The 20,529-nt window shown below is 33.8% G+C and overlaps 1 protein-coding gene across 13 annotated transcripts in view; it reads right to left on the bottom strand.

Annotated features, from left to right (window-relative positions):
- LOC141461085 (uncharacterized) overlaps positions 1-20,529 on the bottom strand; it is a 159,139-nt gene that overhangs the window by 29,418 nt on the left and 109,192 nt on the right. For 6 of the 13 annotated variants that reach the window (XM_074141771.1, XM_074141767.1, XM_074141766.1 and 3 more), the window contains 2 exons: positions 5,987-6,053; positions 45-2,522 (listed from right to left, as the gene is read on the bottom strand). In XM_074141771.1, coding sequence (XP_073997872.1) covers positions 2,383-2,522; positions 5,987-6,044 — 198 coding nt within the window. In that variant the 5' untranslated portion in view covers positions 6,045-6,053 and the 3' untranslated portion in view covers positions 45-2,382. Of the gene's footprint in view, positions 1-44; positions 2,523-5,986; positions 6,054-20,529 lie in introns of those variants that run through there. The other 7 variants (XR_012462594.1, XR_012462591.1, XR_012462595.1 and 4 more) reach the window with 2 other exon arrangements.

The raw sequence follows: 20,529 nt of genomic DNA, 5'->3' as shown, positions 1-20,529 counted from the left end.
TAAACTGTTATAATATTCAATACTATTTAATTTATTATACATACATTATACAACTACTAAACTTAAACCGGCTAACCACAATTTTAGTACACCTGACACGCTATGTATTAAAAGAAGGTTATTAATGAGATAAAAAGGTTATACGATTGCAATTACTGTACTAATTAAAATTTCGCACAATAATTCATATCCAATTACATCAATTTAAACATTAAATATATTCTTACATTTATTTTAAATGGTCTTTTATGAAAATCTAAACTAGGGTGTAATCAAAGTCTATGATTTATTTTCTCTCTTAATCTTCAATTAGCTTCGTATTCTGTGTACCTACTGAGCTTAACAAAAACTTTTTTTTACAGCCCATTTCAATTTCAGTTAATGTTTACAACAGCTTATGAAATATTATGTTTTAAAAAAGTAATATTTAAATATGGAAATTAAGGCGACTTTGCGAGGTTACTTTAAAACAGAATATAACGCCCTCTTGAAGTAATTGAACTTGAGAGAGGCTCCATTGCTGAACGAGCTGCTCAGAACTTTATTTTAAGTTGGTGTAAAGGGTGGAAATTAAGCTTGGTCCCGAGCATCTAAATTCTTAGAAATTGTATACTTTGATAAAACCAAAGCAAGGACCCAAATTCGTGTCAAACGTTTTTAAATAATAAAATACATAAATTTCGAACATCTCCCTTCCCAGCTTACAGCTCAGCCCTGATACCATTGTCTGATTAGGGCCTGTTCTCTACTGGCTAAATTTTGTTTTGAGGTTTTTGTGGACTTGTTGACTTACAGATGGGTTGAAATTACCTTAATAGCGTTAAAATGAAGTGAACGAGCCGTTTTTGAATTACGAAGTGAAAACCATAGACTTCTGTTACAAGCAAGTATTTTTTGAATAGAAATTTATACATCCAAAAGATATTCTATAAAAGAGTTAAGTAAAATTTTCGTAATATACTATTATTTTAATAACAATTAAAAAATGGAACCAATTTAGGATTAAGTAATATTTATTATTATATAAACTTTTTTCTAACTGTTATTAGATTAGGTAGTGATTTGGTAAATATTTTTGAATCTAACGAAATGTAAATATATTTTTTTATTTAATTCATATTTATTTGGTGTAATTAAAATTGACGTTTATTAATGAGTAAAAACTAAAATTAGGCCTACAAATTGTTGCTAACGAAATTCTTAGGAGGGTGACACCAAGAAGTTGATTTTATTGGCAGCAAATTTTTTCCACGCAACTAGATCTGCGTGCCGCGTATGATTTTATTAATAAGAATATGACATAAATTTTAGAATAAATAAGAAATTTAAGCAGAGTGCTCGAATGCTGCAACTTTATATCTCGTGACGAGTTGAATTTTCTAGATACATATTTAGAGTTTAAATCTTGTTTTCTATTATTTGTTAAAAACAACTAATTGAATTAAAATGAATTGATATTTTGAATGTTATTTTATTATAGTTTGAGTTTTATTTATGTCTGATAATTAATATTATTAACAAATGTAGCTAGCTCTTAATCCGGCACTTATTAATATTTCGAAACATGAAACGAAATTATATTGCTAAATCCATTTCTGTTTCGATTCATTATTCATCATTGGACCATTGGTCTGCAACTGTTACATGTCCTTTGTATTGAACAGGACAAAAAGAGTTCAAAAAGATAATCAACTACATTTTCTAGTAAAGTGATCATTATTACATGAATTTGGGTTAAACTAATAAGAGCAGGTTTAGAAAGGGAGAGATACGTAGCGCTCATATGGTTAATAAATAAAGTAGTATAATAAAGCTTTGCTTTACTTTCTGATCAATAAGAAAGTATATTTTTAAGGATAGTTTAGCAGTGGTAGGGCGTGCAACTTTTGTCAAGGATAATAAAGTTAATATGCCCATATTTACATACGCCAGTAAAAATAATTATATACATAAAATACCAAGAGCTAAAGCAACTGATAACAATAACTGGAAAAGATAATTTTGCTATCGTTCTGTTGGACCTTTAAATGTAATTCGAAAGAATGCAGGATCTTGACAATTATCTTCTAGATTTGAACTACGTACATGTTCTGGTAAAGAATTGTGTGATTTACGATAGAAATCTAAATCAGTTTCCGTGGATGATGACATAATCACTGGTTGTCTGGGTAACACATTTGGATAATTGGTTAATGGTGATCGTAAAGGTAATTGATCATTTGGGCAATTATTATTCGTTGAATATATTCTGGTAATGTCAGGTGTTGTAAAGGAATTATATAAACCGCCATTGCCTGCTCTATTCTGGCGTAGATTATTTAACAGCTACACATTGATATAGTATTCCTTCTGCGGTCCGCTAGAGAGCGGACCCTGCCGCCGTCAGGCTTGCCAGTCGTTCCTTTTCTTGCACTTCTCCCTGGCCAGGTAGCACAATGCCATTGTGATCAGCACGGCTATGATGATGCTCATTATTATTGAACACCATATTATCTCTTCGTTTATTCCGGATAAGGAACCACCTAAACAAAAAGAAAGAATAACACAAAAATTAATTATTCCAAAAATTATTGGAATTTTAGCAATACATTTAAGTCTTCCATATGTAATGAATAAAACCGTACTTAACACTTAATTGGTTCTTTAAAAAACGAGCTCAATTAAAACACAGGCCATTAGGTGCAACAGGCAAGATTCAGGCAGGACTCATCACGCATAAAAATTTGATTTGATAGGTATGATTCATAAAATCACAACCTAGAATGCTTTTTACAACCTTTTTGCTTTGGAATTAGTTTACAATTACGTGGCACTGAGAGCGGTAAAGATATCACTTCCAAAGGTCGCCGGAACTGAGTCAGCACATTTTGTACATGCTCACAGGCCCCCAGGAAAGGCACTAGGCTACGTCGTGTACACTCGTCTTCAGTAGTTAAAGGGCTAACGAGGGAATTGTGGGCTCGGTAGTATTGCCTTGATCTCCCACTATGGCTATTTTTTCTATTTTTATTTCATTTCAGAACATCGTGGGCCATAAAAAATTACCTCCAGTTTGATATCCCTGTTTTAAAGGAATGCCTAACCTGTAACCCCTCTCTCAAAAGTGTCTTTAATCGAACTTTTATTGACAAAAAGAGCTTCAAATAAACGATGGACATCACTATGAGCAAGCCCTTATGCTCTTATGCCTTATGAGATTGCTCTGAGTCCCTTTGGATGATCCACTAACTAATCTTATTACCCCACAGAAGAATCTCATCTGGAAAAATAATTATGTAAGAGCTTTTAGTTAGCTATTAAAAAATGCATCTTTCCTGGAGACATGATTTCCAATAAATAAAGGATATTCATTTGGGGGTGGGGGCAGAAATACCAGAAATAAGAATTTTTTGTTTTTTTTAGTGCTTTTCGAAGTAAATTTACTATCTGCTGGTTCTTATCTAACTAGAGGAAGTTCTGCTAGTGTTGTTACTATCGTAGTACAAGAATGTTTTAGTGTTGCCGAGGGGGTATTGATAAGTTCGTACCCGAAAGCCTCTAAGGTTTTACTACTACCAGCCAAGTTAGAAAAGACTCTCCTCAACTTTAGGGTCAGCCGAGTATAAACTTTCCCCAGAGAGAGAGAGAGAGAGAGTTCCGCCTAGTTTATTTAGAGATCTAACTTCCTGTCTTCATATTTTGCAGAAGATTACTAGTTGAATATTTGATAGTTTTTTATTAAATAAAAGCATTTCCTGTCGCAGATTATTTACTTTTACCTAGTTTATAAAATATAAGACTTTTTGAAACATAATTTGAGATACCAAAAGTATGAAAAATAAACTTTGCCCCTATTTTTCCATTCAGTTATTCTTATACTTTCATCAATTAATATCGCGACTGCCTACATTACCTTCAGAGTGTGGCAGTAATTAGTCCAGTTTTGACCGTTTGAATTGATTTAGTATGTTTTAAAATGGGTGAATTAAATTTTGAAATTCGGGTGATATTAAAAGACTTCACTGTAATAAGCTCGAGAAATTTGTAAAGTTAGGAGGGGCATATTTCCTTACAGCACTGTATTGAATTAAAACTTTCTGGGAGGGAGATATGAGTCTAAAGCAAGTAAGGCAAGACGGTCCACAGGACCCAACTGTTTTATAGACAAGCTGTAGGAGTTGATATTACGAACAAGCTCTAGAACAATTATTCAAGCTTTTGTTTTTAGGAGCGCCTATAACTAGATCAAATCCCCCTCCTTCTCTAGATTGGAAATTATTGCTATGAAAGGGTAGAAAGATTTAATTATTTGGGCACATTTGAGGACTTATCGAATGATAAGACTCTGGAAGTGAATTCTTAGTTGCAACCGTGGCTATTATGTGACCTTAATAAATATTTCAAATCCCGAATGGTAACCAGGGAGACCCCGTCTAAAGTGGATGAGTACAGGCAAGGAATTCTTGAAAGAAGGTGGTTGGACGTATTTATGGCCTTACAAGTTAAATTGGAGACCGGAAGAAAGTCAATAGCAGTTATACGACGACCTTTACAAGGATCTCCTCAATGCGAATCTCATAAAAGTGAATATGTGAATGTAATTGGTTAAATATAAAGATCTGAGTTCAAAGAAAATTTGATTACCTAAATTGGAAAAAGGTATAGTCGCTAGTTTTTTAGTGTTTTCAAAGGATGTTTTCTAGTACGATACCTATTTAGGGTTAAAATATTACAGCTGATGTTATCTCAAAAACGAACGAATAAATAATTTATAAATTCTCTTACTAATGGGTAACTCGAAGTTTGCCACTTCCTGTGTATGTTCGCTTTTACACATTTAGACAGAAATACACACCTACAAACCCTATGTCCGGTTGTTAAGCCTTTCTACAAGTGATATCATCTAAGTGGCCTTCTTAGTAAGATAAATGATCGTAGAATGTCGAGGGAGGAGGATTATCTAAGTACATACGCCCAGTGGTTGGTCGGCAGATTAGGCTTTAATCCTCTCTCTTAACGTCCTGCAGATACTCTGTCCGTAGGATGAATGGCACTCAGAAAACCCCTTTGTTCCGCGGGTAGAGGGAAACGCTGTCTGTTCCTGTCACCACTTCAACTTTACTCTCCAGTATGAATCATTGTCCTTAAAGAATTCAGCATTGAATCCAGTTCATGCAATTAATCCATTTTTAGTTTTAAATATTTAGGTTTAGGTTAAGAAAATAGAATTTATCTCAACAACGTAACAACTTATTTTAAAAGCCTCTAAATTTATTTTTTTACAAGCTCCAAGTTTTAACCAAATATTCCTATCAAATTTTACAGTTTTTAAAACTGTACTTTACAGTGAACCTAACAATCCTAACCTAACCCATCCTCAAAAATCACCCGAAATCAATTTCTTTTTTTGCAAGAAAAATGATTAAAATTGAAGTTGATAAATCTATCAATCAACCTAGGAACAATTTTCAAGAAAATTAACTATTATACATAGGTACTTTAGAATGAGGAATTTTCTTCAATCTGGGTTAAGATATACATTCACCCTCCTTAACATAACCCAACAGTTGTGACCATATGTACTTTTAAGACTAAAAAATTGCGTTTTAGGGGGGATCTATTCTAATCAAATATCAGTTGTAGAGCTGCATAAATGGTACTAACAAAACGACTTTAAAAGAAAAATCATATGATTCATTTTCATCTCCAAATAGTGAAATATCTATTCATTAAGTAACCTTTTTTTTCCGGACTAGTGAATCTCAAAAGTCTCAAATTCGAAATGCCGCACGATTACAATAACTTCTCTCAGTATAGGTAAGGGAAAGTCATCAAATTTAGTTTTTTCATGAAATTTTTAGCTATTTTCAAAAAAGAGTCATATTGTTCATTCTTTTTATATAGGATATCAAATATAGTTCTGAATGTAATATAGAAATAAAATGGAAGGAATAATCCCACAAAATAGAATATGAACAAATATAAGTGAATAAGAGGATTTACTTACCATCCCGGACGGATGAATAAATCCCTACTTTTCCAGCAACTCGACCTCCTACGGGCATTTTTTTGACCTGGAAAAAAGGAAGGAAAAACATGTATGTATTATAAATTTATTTTGTAATTTTATTTCGTCAAGTTTTGAAGTTGGTTTAAAAAATACAAAAATTATATTATAATGGACCAAAGTTGTAATTCTATGCTGTACTTCGAAAACTGATTTTGTTTAGTCTATTTATAAGAATATAATGTACGGTTCTTGGTGGTAGTAACAATTTTCAAGGAACAGTTTACCAACTGTAAGCTTTAACCCGATCAAAATCCTGCTTTTAACCAACCCATTTGCTTTTAGGAGACTTTCCACTTTGTATTTTACATATACAATTTCAAATGGCTCGACAACAGGCTTCGATACAGTCAATTTTATCCAGGATAAAAATGGCTAAAATTATTTGACGGAAACGCCTCTCAGTATTACCTAGAAACTCTGAATATTTATCACAACGTTCTACTAAGGAAAAAGTACTGTCCACCATTATCCTCCGAATGAGCTCCAGGATTTCAAAACAAAGATTTCAGAAAATATATTTTAAAAATAAACTTCCACAGCAGTTCCAACAGCTTCATCTATAGAACAAAATATAACTCTAGCGACCCTGACAATAGCAGGCTGAAAACGTCAAAAGGTGTCTCTTTTAGGCAGTGATAGTTTACCTTAGTTACCTTGAATTGCACTTAACCCCCCTTGAAGACTACTCTAAAACGAAATTTCTTTGGAAAATGAAGTAAAAGTTCTAGATCTACATGTGTGTGTAACAAGTATTAGAAAAAATTTAACATGTAAGCAATACACATGGTAATAAATATAATTAACGTACAAAGTTACATGGAAGTATTTCATGTACTTAGTATATTATAGTGAATAACATAGCCCGAAAAAAATCTTAAGATGTGCGAGGAACGTTATTTAATTAACAGCTTATTCTCATGGACCAGTACAAGAAAGTTTAAGTAGAAGAAGACTTCAGTTCTAATTGGGTCGAGTTGAATGAGGGGTGGCTTAGATGAAGTTGTACACTGTGGGTTACTTACCCTCGTTCGACCAGAGCTTTCACAGCAGATTACCCCGGCAAATACAAACACATACACAAAGCTCTTGTTAATAGAAATTTCTTTACGTGTATTCACTCACTATCATCACTACTAAGTTTGCTGAGAAAAAAAAAAGAAAACTTGAATCTAATAAGTTCCTAAGATGGAATAAAGTTTTCAAACACTGAATGTTTACTCTAAGCTACCGAAGTAATTCTCTTCCTAAATAATATTTGCAATAACGAATTACATATTTTTCATATCTCTTCTTCCTTTTAACAAGTGGATCTAAATCCGGACAGAATATCTCAAAACCGGAAAATCCCAGAATACTGAAGCTTACGATTTCCATTTTGGTTTGCGGTCCAGCCACTAAGGCCTGTTTCAGACTAACAGTTTCTTTATTTTCTATCCCCCCAAACGCAGGAAACCAATCCGGAGAGCTATCGTCATAAAATCCACAAAATACAAAAGGAAATTACGCCATTCACAGATAATAACCGATATCAGAAGACGTCCGATCCTATTAAGTGATATCGCTACGCCCACAGTTTCACAGTCCAAAAACTGAATAATTCAAAGATCACCCATCCTACGTCCCAAGGATTTTTACTAATTCCAGCAACTGGATAACATTCTTGCTAGGAGAAACCTTCGTCACTGTAGACCAAGTCAAAATGGCATTCATCTATTTTTCCAATTTTCCACCGTGATTGGATAAACAGTTTAGTTTCTTGCTGTAAACGATGAAAAGATGTGCTAACTACTATATTTTTAGGGCTAATTTTGGTTAAATTAAAGGAGTATTACAGCTGGATTAGTACAAAATATAAACCATCCCCTTTGAAACCCTAATAAACTTTCCTACTAAACTAATATTTTCGATAATTTGGGAAATATTATGGTAATATTTCATTAAATACATATTTTAGAGATCTAACTGCGGCAATATTTCAGACAGACGGTCATTTTAAGTCTAATTTAACAAAATTGGCTAAAGATGGTTCATTAGAACGGGATTTCATCCGATGGAAAAGAAATATTTTACCAATTATAATCAAGATTAAAACCAGTACAAATTATTGACAAACCAGGTATCTACAAAACGCTGTAGCAATCATTAGTGGTAACCTAGCAACCGTACAATGTAACCAAGTCAGGTTCTTAATTTAACAGAACTATCGTATTTCTCTACGTTGATTAAGTTAATAAAATATGGGAAAATGAAATTTGTAACATTTTCCCTAGTTTTCATAAAATTTACATTTAAAAAAATGAACCAAAGAAGCATTTAATAAAAAATGTTTTGTCACTTTGTTTGACACAAAGTATAAAAACGTCGAAGCAAGCTTCTAATGAGGTGATCAATGTTTCTTGTTATATAACTCCAAGATTCCCTCATGAAGTCATGCTTTGTGACACGGCCAGTCTGAGTGAAAGCTAAACGAAGCTAGTGACAGTTCGTTCGCATGATAATTCTTTGCCCGCTTACAGAACGAACGTGTTATTTCCCTTTAGCTCTTTGGTTTTGTGTACTGGATATACACGCGGAGATGTGAGTTCAAATCCAGCTGCTGACTCTTGGATTTTCTCCTCCTAGGAGCTACGTACATTGTCCCGTGATAGACAGTATTGTCTTAAACAAGGGAAACTGTACGGAGGCCGGATGTGAATTTAAAGAAGCTGCAGGCGCTAATAACCTCAGATATTGACGCGCCTTTAATAAAAAAAGTAAAAAATCTTTTTTACTTCTTTGAATAATCTGAAATTAACTGTGAAAGTTTCATGAATCTAACTTCACTTCTTTAGGGTGAAGGATTAAAGTTATTATTTATAAATGTGTATTAATCGAGAGGTCAGGTAAAATGAATTAATTACTACTTTCAGAGGGATTACTACGTTCATTACAAACGGGATTTTAACTCTCGTTAATCACTGACCTTTTGTAAGCCTCTCTTTTTTCTCATTAAAAAAGGATTAATTTCTCCTAAATTCTGTGCTTGTTTCATTTTATTTTTCCTAGCTTTTTGCAGGAGAAAGGGAAGGGATTAACACAGTGGGAAGCGCGGTGGACCAATAAGCGAAGGCTCCTGGTTAAAGTCCTTAGGCGTGCTACCCTTACTAGATGATATCCTGCAGCTAACTGTCCAACGATGGACAGAGCGCTGTCTTAGCTCTGGGCGGCTAAACTTAAACGTGGAGGCGCCTTAAATTGGAAAAAAAAATCTAGAAAAAACGACTTTTCCTCATTATAAATAAAAAATCAATCAAATTTCGAAGAAAGATTTTAACCAAACGTTGCCCTCAATAAAGTTTCAGTTAGATATCGGGGTTTTGAGCCAAACGTCTTGAATACCTACCAAAAGTTGGGCGTTTAAAAAAATTCAACTTTAGAGAAAGTCTGAGTCTGGATATCTCCTACTAAATGATAATAATTTGGTGTAGATTCAGAAAAAGAGAATTATAATCAACCTTTAGTAAGTTGGGAAAAACCTCGATTAAGCTAAGTAAATGCAAACAATAAAATAATTAATACATAATAATAGTAGTAATATATTCGCTATTGTTATTGATATTGGGATACTATTCTGGATTAGCGTAATACCATAAATCTTCCTCAAGTTCTCTGGAGAACGTCGCCTTACTACTGTTTCTAAGGCTGGCACGGAAGGTAAATTTTAACGCCATCTATGATAATAATGAAGCTATGAGTTAGAATTAATTTCACGAATGGAAATCGCCTTATCTCGGCAATTATTGTCATAAAATCGTAATCGACGGGTTTTTCGGCTGTTCCTTGAATACTGTGCTTTAAGAAGAAATGATTTGAAGCGTTTTCAAGAAAATCTTGGAAAACTTGGTATGAACCCAACAGGAAATCGCAACACACTAAATATGATGTTAATGGTAGAAGAATAGATGGCTTTTTAACGGAGCTTAATCACCCACTTCCTCTCTCAGATGTTTAATAGGAAACTCTTTCATATTACTACTATTAGATTTTCATGAATATAATGAGTGAAAATTGTCAGCAAGGTATTAAATTAATAAATTAAAATTAAAATATAAAAAGAGTTAATTAAAAATTAAGACGTAATTAGAAAAGATAGTAGTGAATAAAAAAAAAGAAAAAAATTAACCTGCAATTTTAAATGAAAGCTGAACCCCTAGATGAAAGTTTTAATTAACCCTTCCAAACTTGTTCAAGTATTTTTATTTTCTTGGCAGTATAACAATTTTATAATTTAGATTAGGGAAGCTTTGTAGAGTTAGAAAGGTTTAATTTCCTCAGTTAACGTATTGATTAACTTTTTGAACTTTAGAAAGTAAGCTACACCTTTATAACTTGATATTACGTGCCTACGCCATGTATCAACAGGTTTAAGAAAATAATAAGTATTGCTCTTTAAATTTCCGTCTTGGAAAAGTGGTTACCCAAAAAGCTTTTCCAAAAAAATCTGGGTGTGAACTCGTACCGCTCATATTTATTAACTTTTCTATTAAAAATCTCATATTTTTTTTCGAGAAAAAGGTGAAAAACCCCCAACAAATGTTTTCCTAGTTCAAGATAAAGTTTTTGGAAAAGACGTTTTGCCACAAAATAGAGAAAACTAACAACAACTTTGTTAAAACCACAAAAGCAAGCGAAAACCCTATTTCAAACCTTGATCAACTAACAGCAAGTACATCCTCTTTCTGACCGGAAAAAGTAAAATCAAAGACCAAGTTAAAACTTGGAGAAAATTGAAGTACAAAACCAAACACAAATACAATTACTTAAACGATAGATTTTACTGATTTTTCTACGAGTGGGAAAAGAAAAACCAAGTTTTATCCTGTCTAGCCAGTTCTATTTCCAGGCTGGGGAAATTACCCGGGGGAAACAAATGTAGAAGGAAATGAGAAAGAGAACGGTACTCTAGTAATCCAAAGAGAACAACGTAATCTTGATGGTGCGAGAAACAGGAAATAAGGATTAGGAGGTTTACAAGAAGAAAGCGCTGACACTTGACTTATAAAAGAATAAAAAAGATCTTGCACAAAATAACTCACTCTCTAATAATGACGTTTATCTTCAAACATGGAAAGTTTACTAAATATTTATCGACGCAAAAGATAATTTCAGGTAAGTGGATGATAATTTTTACTTTCCGTTAATAAGTGACAAATCTTTTATTTTGAGATTTTGCGCAAATCTTGATTAGAGGTCCCCTTAACTTAAAGTGGTTAAAGTCTAAACAAAATTATTGTTATTATTTTAAGAAAACGGGCTTTTTGATCGAAATATTATTAAACGAAACATTTATTGAAGCATAAACTTTATATTAAATTTTTTCGACGGAGGGACTTGAATAAGAAACAATCCCGTAACTAAGTTAATCGACCAATCAGACATTTCTAAATATTACCAAACTTTCACCGAGGAGAATGGAGATGAGGACAAGAATTTTGTAGAGAATTTGGCCGGAACAACAATAATAAACTTCATCCGGCTATAATATATTCGAAACTGGTATTCAAATAATGTTTGATATAGGATACAGATCCATCCGGTCACCATGTTTATTCAAAACGTTGAGGTCATGTCATCTGTGAGTATTGCTAATGTATGGATGCAATAAATCAATGGTTACGAACATTCTGCGGAGTCCACTGTAGTTAAAAATGGTCTAGTAAACAACAAAGTGTTACCAATGTAACCAACAAAGAAATATTTGGTATAGAATATTGGTATGAGCATTGCCATGAACTAGATTATTTTTAAAAAATTCTTCCAGCCATTTTAAAAATGTCATTTTCAAATATGCCCAAACTTTTTTGCCATTTTTTTTTTTTTTTGTATAACTCTGAGTGAATTCGCGCTGAAGCATTAAGCATTAGTTTCAGAGCTGGGATGCTAGTACAGAGATGTATGCTAAATAAGTTTCTCCGAAGTGAGAACGGTACCTCTCTTAAGAGAGCAGTTTGGTATAACCTGGGAGATCTCAAGTGATGAGATAAAATGGCTCTACCGAGAGATTTGGACTTTCTATTTCAGGCCCTTGGAGCTTTTTGACCAAGAGAGTACGATTCGACTTAAAATCTAGGAAACAGCCCCTTATAGCGTTTGATTGCTATGCAACCATTAGTTTGCAGCCTTTTAGAAGAGAAGGAGGTGTTTGCGCTTGTACTGCCACAAAATTAGGAAACTCAAAAGATGGAGAAAAATGGGTCTGTGAAATGTTGAGAAGTAGGCGCAGAATACTGTCCTAATCATCTGGGTAAAGGACGCCGGTCCATCGCTCGGGATTCTCAATCGCATTCAGCCATTGCATTCACTCACTGCAATGTTTTAATCTTCAGAAACGGTTTAATCTAATTAGTAACTGTAATTTTCGCTCGTTTCAAAGTTCATGTTAATGCTAGGCTAGCCATTAAACTTAATTTTATCTTTTATTCTGTTTAGTCCTTCATCCTGCCTAATCAAATCTCAATTTTCCGCTCGTGCCGCTACTTAAAACTCATCTAACGGCTGCATTCACGGACATCAACCTTATCTACAGTTAGCGACATACGCAACAGCCAAAATGATTCGAGCAGGAACAATCCTGGACCATTAGAAAAGTGGGCGTGGAAAGAATCAATCTTAAGTCAATTAGATCAGTCAATTAGAGTCAATTTCCATGCTCGAATCACCGCAATTCAACGTCATCAAATCATTGCCACAACATCGTTCTTGCTCTTTGATACATCTAACATTCTCTCATATCACATCATTCTAGTTCAACAATTAACCAGGTAAAATTAACTCGCTATTTCTAAATCTACCCTCTCTTTCTAATGGCCTTCTCTGTTTTCTCTATTTCTCTTCCCCTCTAACACATAAGTTATTAAAACACTAAGAGAAATATTTAGAACAGGACTTTCACTATGAACCATGTGTGAGATCGGATTTTTTTCCCCAAGATATTTTTCTAGAATATCTTCTATTTTTTTTTATTTATTTATTTTTAGGTTCATTGGATAAAAGGACGACGAAAGAGAAAAAATTCACCTTTAAAGTGTTCAAAGTAATAATGCATGAAAAAAGAAAAATTAATAAAACTCCAAGAAAGCCTGAGGGAAGGTGTGACATGGTGACTCTGTGAACTACGTACTTCCGCTGTAAAGATTATTAGATAATTTTAGAATATTTTTGAGATATTAAAAAAAAGGGCACGATCGTAAGAAATATTTTATTAGCATACCGAGACATCTTCATAATACACCCAGGTGTAAGGATAATACAGGAGATAGGATGATTAAGTAAAAATTCTCATATATTTGGATTGTCGACTTTTGGACACTTAATTGTGAATTTCATCTTAATTATTAACATTTGACACCATTTTAAAGGCTTTAAACAACTTTAAAGTTCGATATTGTGCAATCTGCACTATACACCCGACAACCTGGCGTATTCTCACCTATAAACTGAGACAATTACATTATTAGTAAGTAACGTAAGCACCTGTCGTGAACGTTTTCGTGTTTTCGTGAACCTGTCGTGTTTTTTCTCGCTTCGTATCTTAAGCATCGTAAATACACACACAAACACACACTTTGGAGAAAGGAAGTACCGGAGGTGCCATAATACAAGTTTTTCTAAAGTATAATAAGCACAAAAGTAAGCATAACAAGTTTAGAGGAAATGGTTGGAGTCGTTTTTTGAGAAAATCTCACAAAATATACGTAGAACATAAATGCAAATTCCGCCATGTGGTTGGTACTTCCGGTTGAGCGTTTTTTTTCCCAGGCTATATTAATCTCAGGTCCCAAGAGCGTACTTAAACGATATTATAAAGTCTAAGCTCACTCTACAAGTTTTCTTTTATCAGCTTAAGGGTTCAAACACTCACGTAAACTTTTTTTTTGGGGTGGGGGCCATCTGGCCGGATGGCAATAATTTCTTTATGTAGTAAGAGGAAGTTAAAAATACGTTGTAAATGTTGTTACACCAAAAATCTGAAATTCTAGATCCTAGGGCACTTGAAATTCTAGAAGATGATGCACTAAAAAGGAAAAGGGAATAATTATAGTTCCTCATAAATTAGTAAAGCTAATAAAAATAAGAGACAAAAAGTTACAAGAAATTTAAATTAAAAAGCAATTCATTGATCATTCAAGCATTTCCATCTTTTCATAAAGTAGAATCTAATTTTTATTAAAATGGATGTTTTCCATTTCAATTAATTAATGTTCTTCTGCTTCAGAGCAAACGTTCTGATCTTGAATAGTAATTACTTAATGGCGCAGTCAAGAAACGCTTTCTTCAAAAAGAAAACATTCAAGGTAAAATTAAAGAAAGAAACAAAAAACGAAGTAGCAACAAAATTGAGTCAAGTATTTCATGTGGAAAAAGTTGGAGGAATGCAGGTCAGTTTGCGGAAGGACGTTTCTACGTACTCAATATATTGCACGAAAGGAAATAGCCAAAGCTTTTTCTCTTTGTCACAGAGCTCAAAGAGGGGCAAAACTCTAATGTCTCCTTGGCAGTTGAAGTGGCAAGTTGAAGAGGTTTCAGCTTTCACTGTCAATAAAAACGGTGCTTTGTTGGATGCTGTAAAATAAGATCTGGTCTCGTATCAATCACTTGCTCTAATTCATTATTATAACAATACCATTACTTTATTAGCTCTGGCGTAAATATTCTTAAGAACTTTTTTGCAAGTTAGAAAGAAAGTTTTAATTTAAATATTTAAGACTTAATATTCCGCTTAGATATCAGAAGATATCGGCAGTGCACTGAAAAAAGCTCCGGGCGCCAATAAACTGAGGTGTTGACGCGACTTAATTAAATCATCGTTAAAAAAATTATTGAACTACGGAAATTGATAAAGTATTTTGTTCACTTTATAAAGGGGGGAGAGGGAAGAATAAGATAAAACAATTTTTTTCTTCATTGCGAGTTTTCACCGCTTTCCACCCAAAAAAAATCGTCTGCGCTTGTGCATGCTCGATGGGAAATCGTAGTAAGTTCAGGTGCTATCATTGAGAGCAGATAAAATCAACAATAACCGGAAATACCTCCGAAGTGAATGCATTTTTCCAACATTTTGAGATTAACTTCGGCTTCAACAATTTTCTCTAAACTTAGTAAGCTCCATTATACATAATCAAAGCTTTATTTGAATCGTTTTTCCAGGAGAAATTCTATTTAGGGCACCGCTTGGCTTATGGAAATCGGTTCGGTAGATTTCCCTGTCAAGTACAATTTTGTGTAATAGACCAAATTATATAATTTTTTCCATTCCTTCTAGGAGAAGAAATTTCCCAAGCAGTAATCCTTGGAGAGAAGGTTGTAGCTTTCCTCTGAAGTGACATTTCAGTGGGAGATACAGGTTTAGGAACATAAAATATTGTAAGAATTGAGTCCTAAATTAGAAGCTTGAAGAAAATTGTAAACAGTTTTGAGATTAGTATTAAAGCAAAGAAGTGTAGGAGTTTTCCAATTGGTTTAACAAGAGCTAGTTTGTCATTCTCTCTGGGTGCCTATTTCCCACCAAAGAGTTGCGTTAAGTTTACGCGATGATTCTGATCGCATACGAACTGATAGACGACGGAGCAGCCCCTCAATCAATCTGAACTCTCCAGAACAGCTGACCATGTTCCCAAAAATGGCGGGCAGTACACTAATTTATTGTTTCTCTTATACTTCATCAGTCAGTCTCTAGAGAAAACTTTTTTACGAAGATAAATATTACTTTATCCAGAAAATGTTTCCTAGAGGAGTTCCAGAACCAGTAGACGTATGAATCCCATTAATCTAGAGCCTAGAGCTCCTCGCTTTCTTTGTAGTCCAAATAATCGGCAAAGTTTAGTAATTCTTATCAGGTATCCCTATGAAATGAATAGAATGAAGTTTCAGAGCCTTCTTTGAGGAGATACAAGGAAGTTATTAATTTTTGCAACAGCATTTATCATTAATCCTTTTCTTTTAGATGAAAGATTTTTTGTTTTTTTGTTTAATTTGTTTTACTCCTTTTTATCCCATTATAAAGCTTCCCTTTCGTGTTGAATAAAACAAATCTTTCATCACATCTCTCTCCTCTTTCCCTAGAGGAAATGTTATAAAAAAGAAAAGAAAAAGTAATCAAAGAAACGGGAGAAAACCCATTTATCCCAAGCTTAATCATCATTCAAATGAATAAAGATATTTCTCATTTCTGTGAAGAATGAATGAAAAGTTTTGAAACCCTAAAAACATTTACATTTTAAATGAAACCTCTAGTAGAAGTAATTTTACCGCCCTAATTGAGTACAATGTCTAATTTGCATTTTATTACGGATAGGAGAGAAGGAATCTGTGGAATTTCAAATTTGAATATAAATTGAAATTAACAACAAGAACGATCAACTTACAAAATAAGGAAATTTGAAGAAAAAAAAATGCGGCTAAAATATCATATTTCTTTCATAGAATTTATGTATGGAGCTAAGCTATAAGAAATATGTGGACAAAGCTTACTGGCCGGAAATGCATGCAATTAGAAGCTGCCACTGTTTTTAAACACCACAGGAAGTAATGCAATTAGAATGCAAATCAGATTTGCCTCAAACTTACAATTTTAGCCTCAAATTTACTCCGCCTTTAATCCATGTAAGCATGGTGTGCTTATATTAAAATAAAAATGTAATAAGGTATGGGGGTTTTTTCTTGTCCTTAGAGGAGAACTTCCAGCCCTACTAGCCCTTCGTACAAACAAAAACAATCGCACTGATGTTTCCTTTGCTTCCAGACGAGGACCACCTACACAGCCTAGCCGCTCGATTTATTGAAATAATACGAAAGTACATCTAGGCGAGTAGTTAACAATGAACTTTATCCATGGCGTTTGATAAATAAACAAATTTTCAGTTAGGTCTCCACAAAAATGAAGATGTGGATAAGAGATTATACACAGCTTGGAAAAGTTAAACATTCATTGTTACCACAAAAGAAAATCACGGAAAGATAACTAAGTTTTTATCAGCTGGAAGGAAAGTGAACCATGGAAAAGTGATTCCAGATCTGGAGCGTTTCTTATTTAGCTGAGTGAACAGAGAGATAGTTTATAGCTTTGGTTCCAGATAAACGGGTAAAGATTTCCTACTGTTTTTAGTGAAGGATTAGTGTGGTAGGGTTTCCCTTTATTAGGTCGCCCTCAGTTCTGTTTGTGACCTTTTCACCCAAACTAGGCCACACTCGAACAGAAGAGAGTGAAAAAGGTCAGCAAATACTATCAAACTCCCTACTATCTCACCAGTTCTGTATTCTGGATTATTTACTTCCAGTTTCCGCTGTGACTTTCTCTTACTACTATTCTTATAGTAGTAAAATCCGTAGATTACTCTTTATTGTTCATACAGTGAAGCAATTACGCATGTCGTAGATATTCCTGCTTCGAAAACTTCGTAGGACTCAATGACGTGAACTTTTTTTCCAACAGAAATATTTTATTGCGTCATCGCAATAATCCACGTTCATACGTGGATGATATGACAATGAAATTGAATAGTTTTTTACTTAACTATTTAGTGAGTATATACAGTTTACATACCACTATTTCAGAGCCTTTTGTTAGCACGAATTCAGACCAGTTTCAGGTACAGGATAATCGAATAAAGCTGCCCTAAACAGACTTCCAGCATGAATAATACCCTTAACTTTTGCGGTCCATTGCCTGGGGGACGTGTATAGTATTTCCCAGTTGACCCTAAACCTTGTTTTTACAAGTTCGTTATTGAATAATTTATAAGCTACGTCATTGGAATTAATTTTCACTGCCTCTTTTTTGTTCATCCCTTCAGGAGTCCAACCAGAAGTTATCACTACTGAGTGGATTTTTCTGATTTATTGTTTCCCCAAAAAAGGACTCTCTGTAGTCATTGGCTGGGAAGATTTTTACACCAGCCTAAGATTTAGAACATTTGGAATATTCTTAATATTTTTAATTGGCAACAAGACCGTAAATTGCTCTTAAACAGCATCCTTGGAGAAAAGCCTACCTACACTCTTCCTAAAAAAGTTTTTCTCAATGAATGTTCAAGAGACAATATTTTTAATAAAAGATAAGAAGTCTGGAATTAGCCATTTCTGTGAATAAGATAAAAAGCCACTTTTTAGGTATTATTCATTGGAACAAATAAATCCTGCAAAATAAAAAGCTAAAAACCTGGACGGAAACGATATAAAGGAAAACAAAAAAAGAAAAGGAAACTTGGCCCAAATAGGAAATACTACAGGAAAATTTAGTGATGTAATTGCTTGACGTTACTACAGATGCGAAATTCAATTTTTAGCTAATAAGACATTGTGAATTTAACTCTCTCCTTCCTCGAATTGCCAAGTTTTAAATTAAATTGATAACAAAATTTGGTACCACTGATTAATAATTCAAATGAAGATAATTTAACAGAAGGAAGTTACGTACTTGATTTGAAGTCTCACCGGATACAAATTAATTCATTTTCAAATGTAAATATTTTAAAGGGTCTATTGTCAACAAGAATTATATTTCGCTAAAGTTAAAATTATTTAAGGATATTTGAATTTGGCCTTAATTTGATCTTATTTAACTGGAATCTTATTCACTTACGAAGTCATTTTAATGCGTTGATTTGTTTGGTTTACTTTCTCTTGCTTCTTTGCTACGTCAATAAAGCAAGATATCTGCTGATTTTTTATTGTTTCAATTTGACGCCGGAAATATCCGTTTTAAGATCCTCTCGAGACCCAAAATCAATGCTGTGTACGTGTAAATAACTCAATATTGGACTCATGTTTGTTGGAATGAGCATAGAAAATTTTACATACAAATATTGTTTGTAAGAATTAAAAATAACCCCAAATATGCCGAGTTTGAGGAATATTATTGGGTTCAAACCTCGAGAATGGCAGTAACAGGATGTCGTGAGAGTGTTCGCTCTAGAATATATTTTATCTAATAGATTTGAACGAGGTTTATATCAAAGATGTTTGACTTTTCACTTTATTATATTGTTTTTTTTTTTAAACAGTTTCCAAGACAAGTGGGTATACTGTCCCTTCTCTGGGCTATAACAGAAGGACAAGAAAAGACTTGAGAAAGGCTAAGAACCCTTTATATGAGTAAACAAACACACACAAAGGAATAAATTCTAGGGAATTATAGAACATATGTATGTTTCAAATATGCATAATATTAACAATCTCAGATGGTTTTTTTTTGCCCTAATTCTGAGTCTGAGAGGATAAAAGCTTTTTCTGAAGACAAAGGGTATAAACAACTTCCTTTCTGGAAGGGCTACTTAGTGTCTATATTCCACTTCACTAAAAAACGGCCACTTTTTTATTTTTCTTTTTTGTTTTTGTTAACTTAGCATTTTCCGGAATGAACACGACATTATTTCTTTTACTTCCGCTGTAATACTAGACCGTGCTGCTTTAATTAAACCAACATTTTTATTTTTACAACCCTGAAGTTATTATTTTTAATAAATAAATGATAATAATATAAAATAACTTTCAATTGATGCTGGGTAAAAGTGGATGCTGGGTAAGGTTTTGAAGATGAGAGTTTTTCTTCTCTGAAGAGCCGAACTCTGACTCAGACATTTTTGCCCTTTGCACTAGACAAAGTGCTCTCATTGCCGATCCCTCTTATCCTGAAAAAGAAACCTGTCCGAATAGCTGCCCGTTTTTTTGTGACTACTTTCTCGGGCAATTTGCTAATAATGGAACTTTTCTCTTCTGTCACTCGTCATCCCTTACATCCTAGCGCAGAAACTTCACTCAACTCATCGAAGGTAAGTATTCAGGAGCCGTTCTATAGAAGGAAGGTCCAAAATCAGATCTGCTTCCAGCTCTTCGCATATTCTTGTGGTCCACATTACATTTAGCAGAATTAGAAGTATCTACGAGGCCTCAGAGGAGGAAGAATTCTCTTATAACCCGCATTTGCAGATAAGACTTTCTTTAAACGGCACTTAGGGCTCAATCATCCCCACCAACGAGCTATTTGTACACGAGGCTTCTGTCCCATTGACACCATTGGTCTAACCAACAGAAATAGCTACCCAAGACTTTAGATCTATGCATACCACATGAGTGGAGCTAACACACAAAAGGGAACGACTATTACCAAAAGAAAATTAAGTTCTTTGTTTACTATACCAGGTAAAGAAAACATTGCGATCGTCTTAATTTTACAATTTCGAGTCTTCTTCAGAAGTATCCGTTTTGTGGCCCTAAATAGTGGTTTGCAAATTGTTCTATATAAATCATCCGCTAAGTAAACAGAACTTTAAATAGAATGATCATTAAGTTTACAAAGAACTTTAAAAGTTTCAAGGACGATAGCACTGATGGAAAGTGCCTAAGGGCAAGAAGGAATCAAAAGAAGTACCAACCAACAAGTATCATCATTAACTAACCGAACCGTATCAACTGTTCGCCAAATTGAAAACTCTTATAAGATG

Source organism: Rhodnius prolixus, unplaced genomic scaffold (genome assembly GCF_049639745.1).
Source record: "Rhodnius prolixus isolate KJV_2025 unplaced genomic scaffold, Rpr scaffold_6, whole genome shotgun sequence".
Lineage (NCBI taxonomy): Eukaryota > Metazoa > Arthropoda > Insecta > Hemiptera > Reduviidae > Rhodnius > Rhodnius prolixus.
Note: the sequence above shows the minus strand (reverse complement) of the source record. Positions and strands in the feature narration are given on the sequence as shown.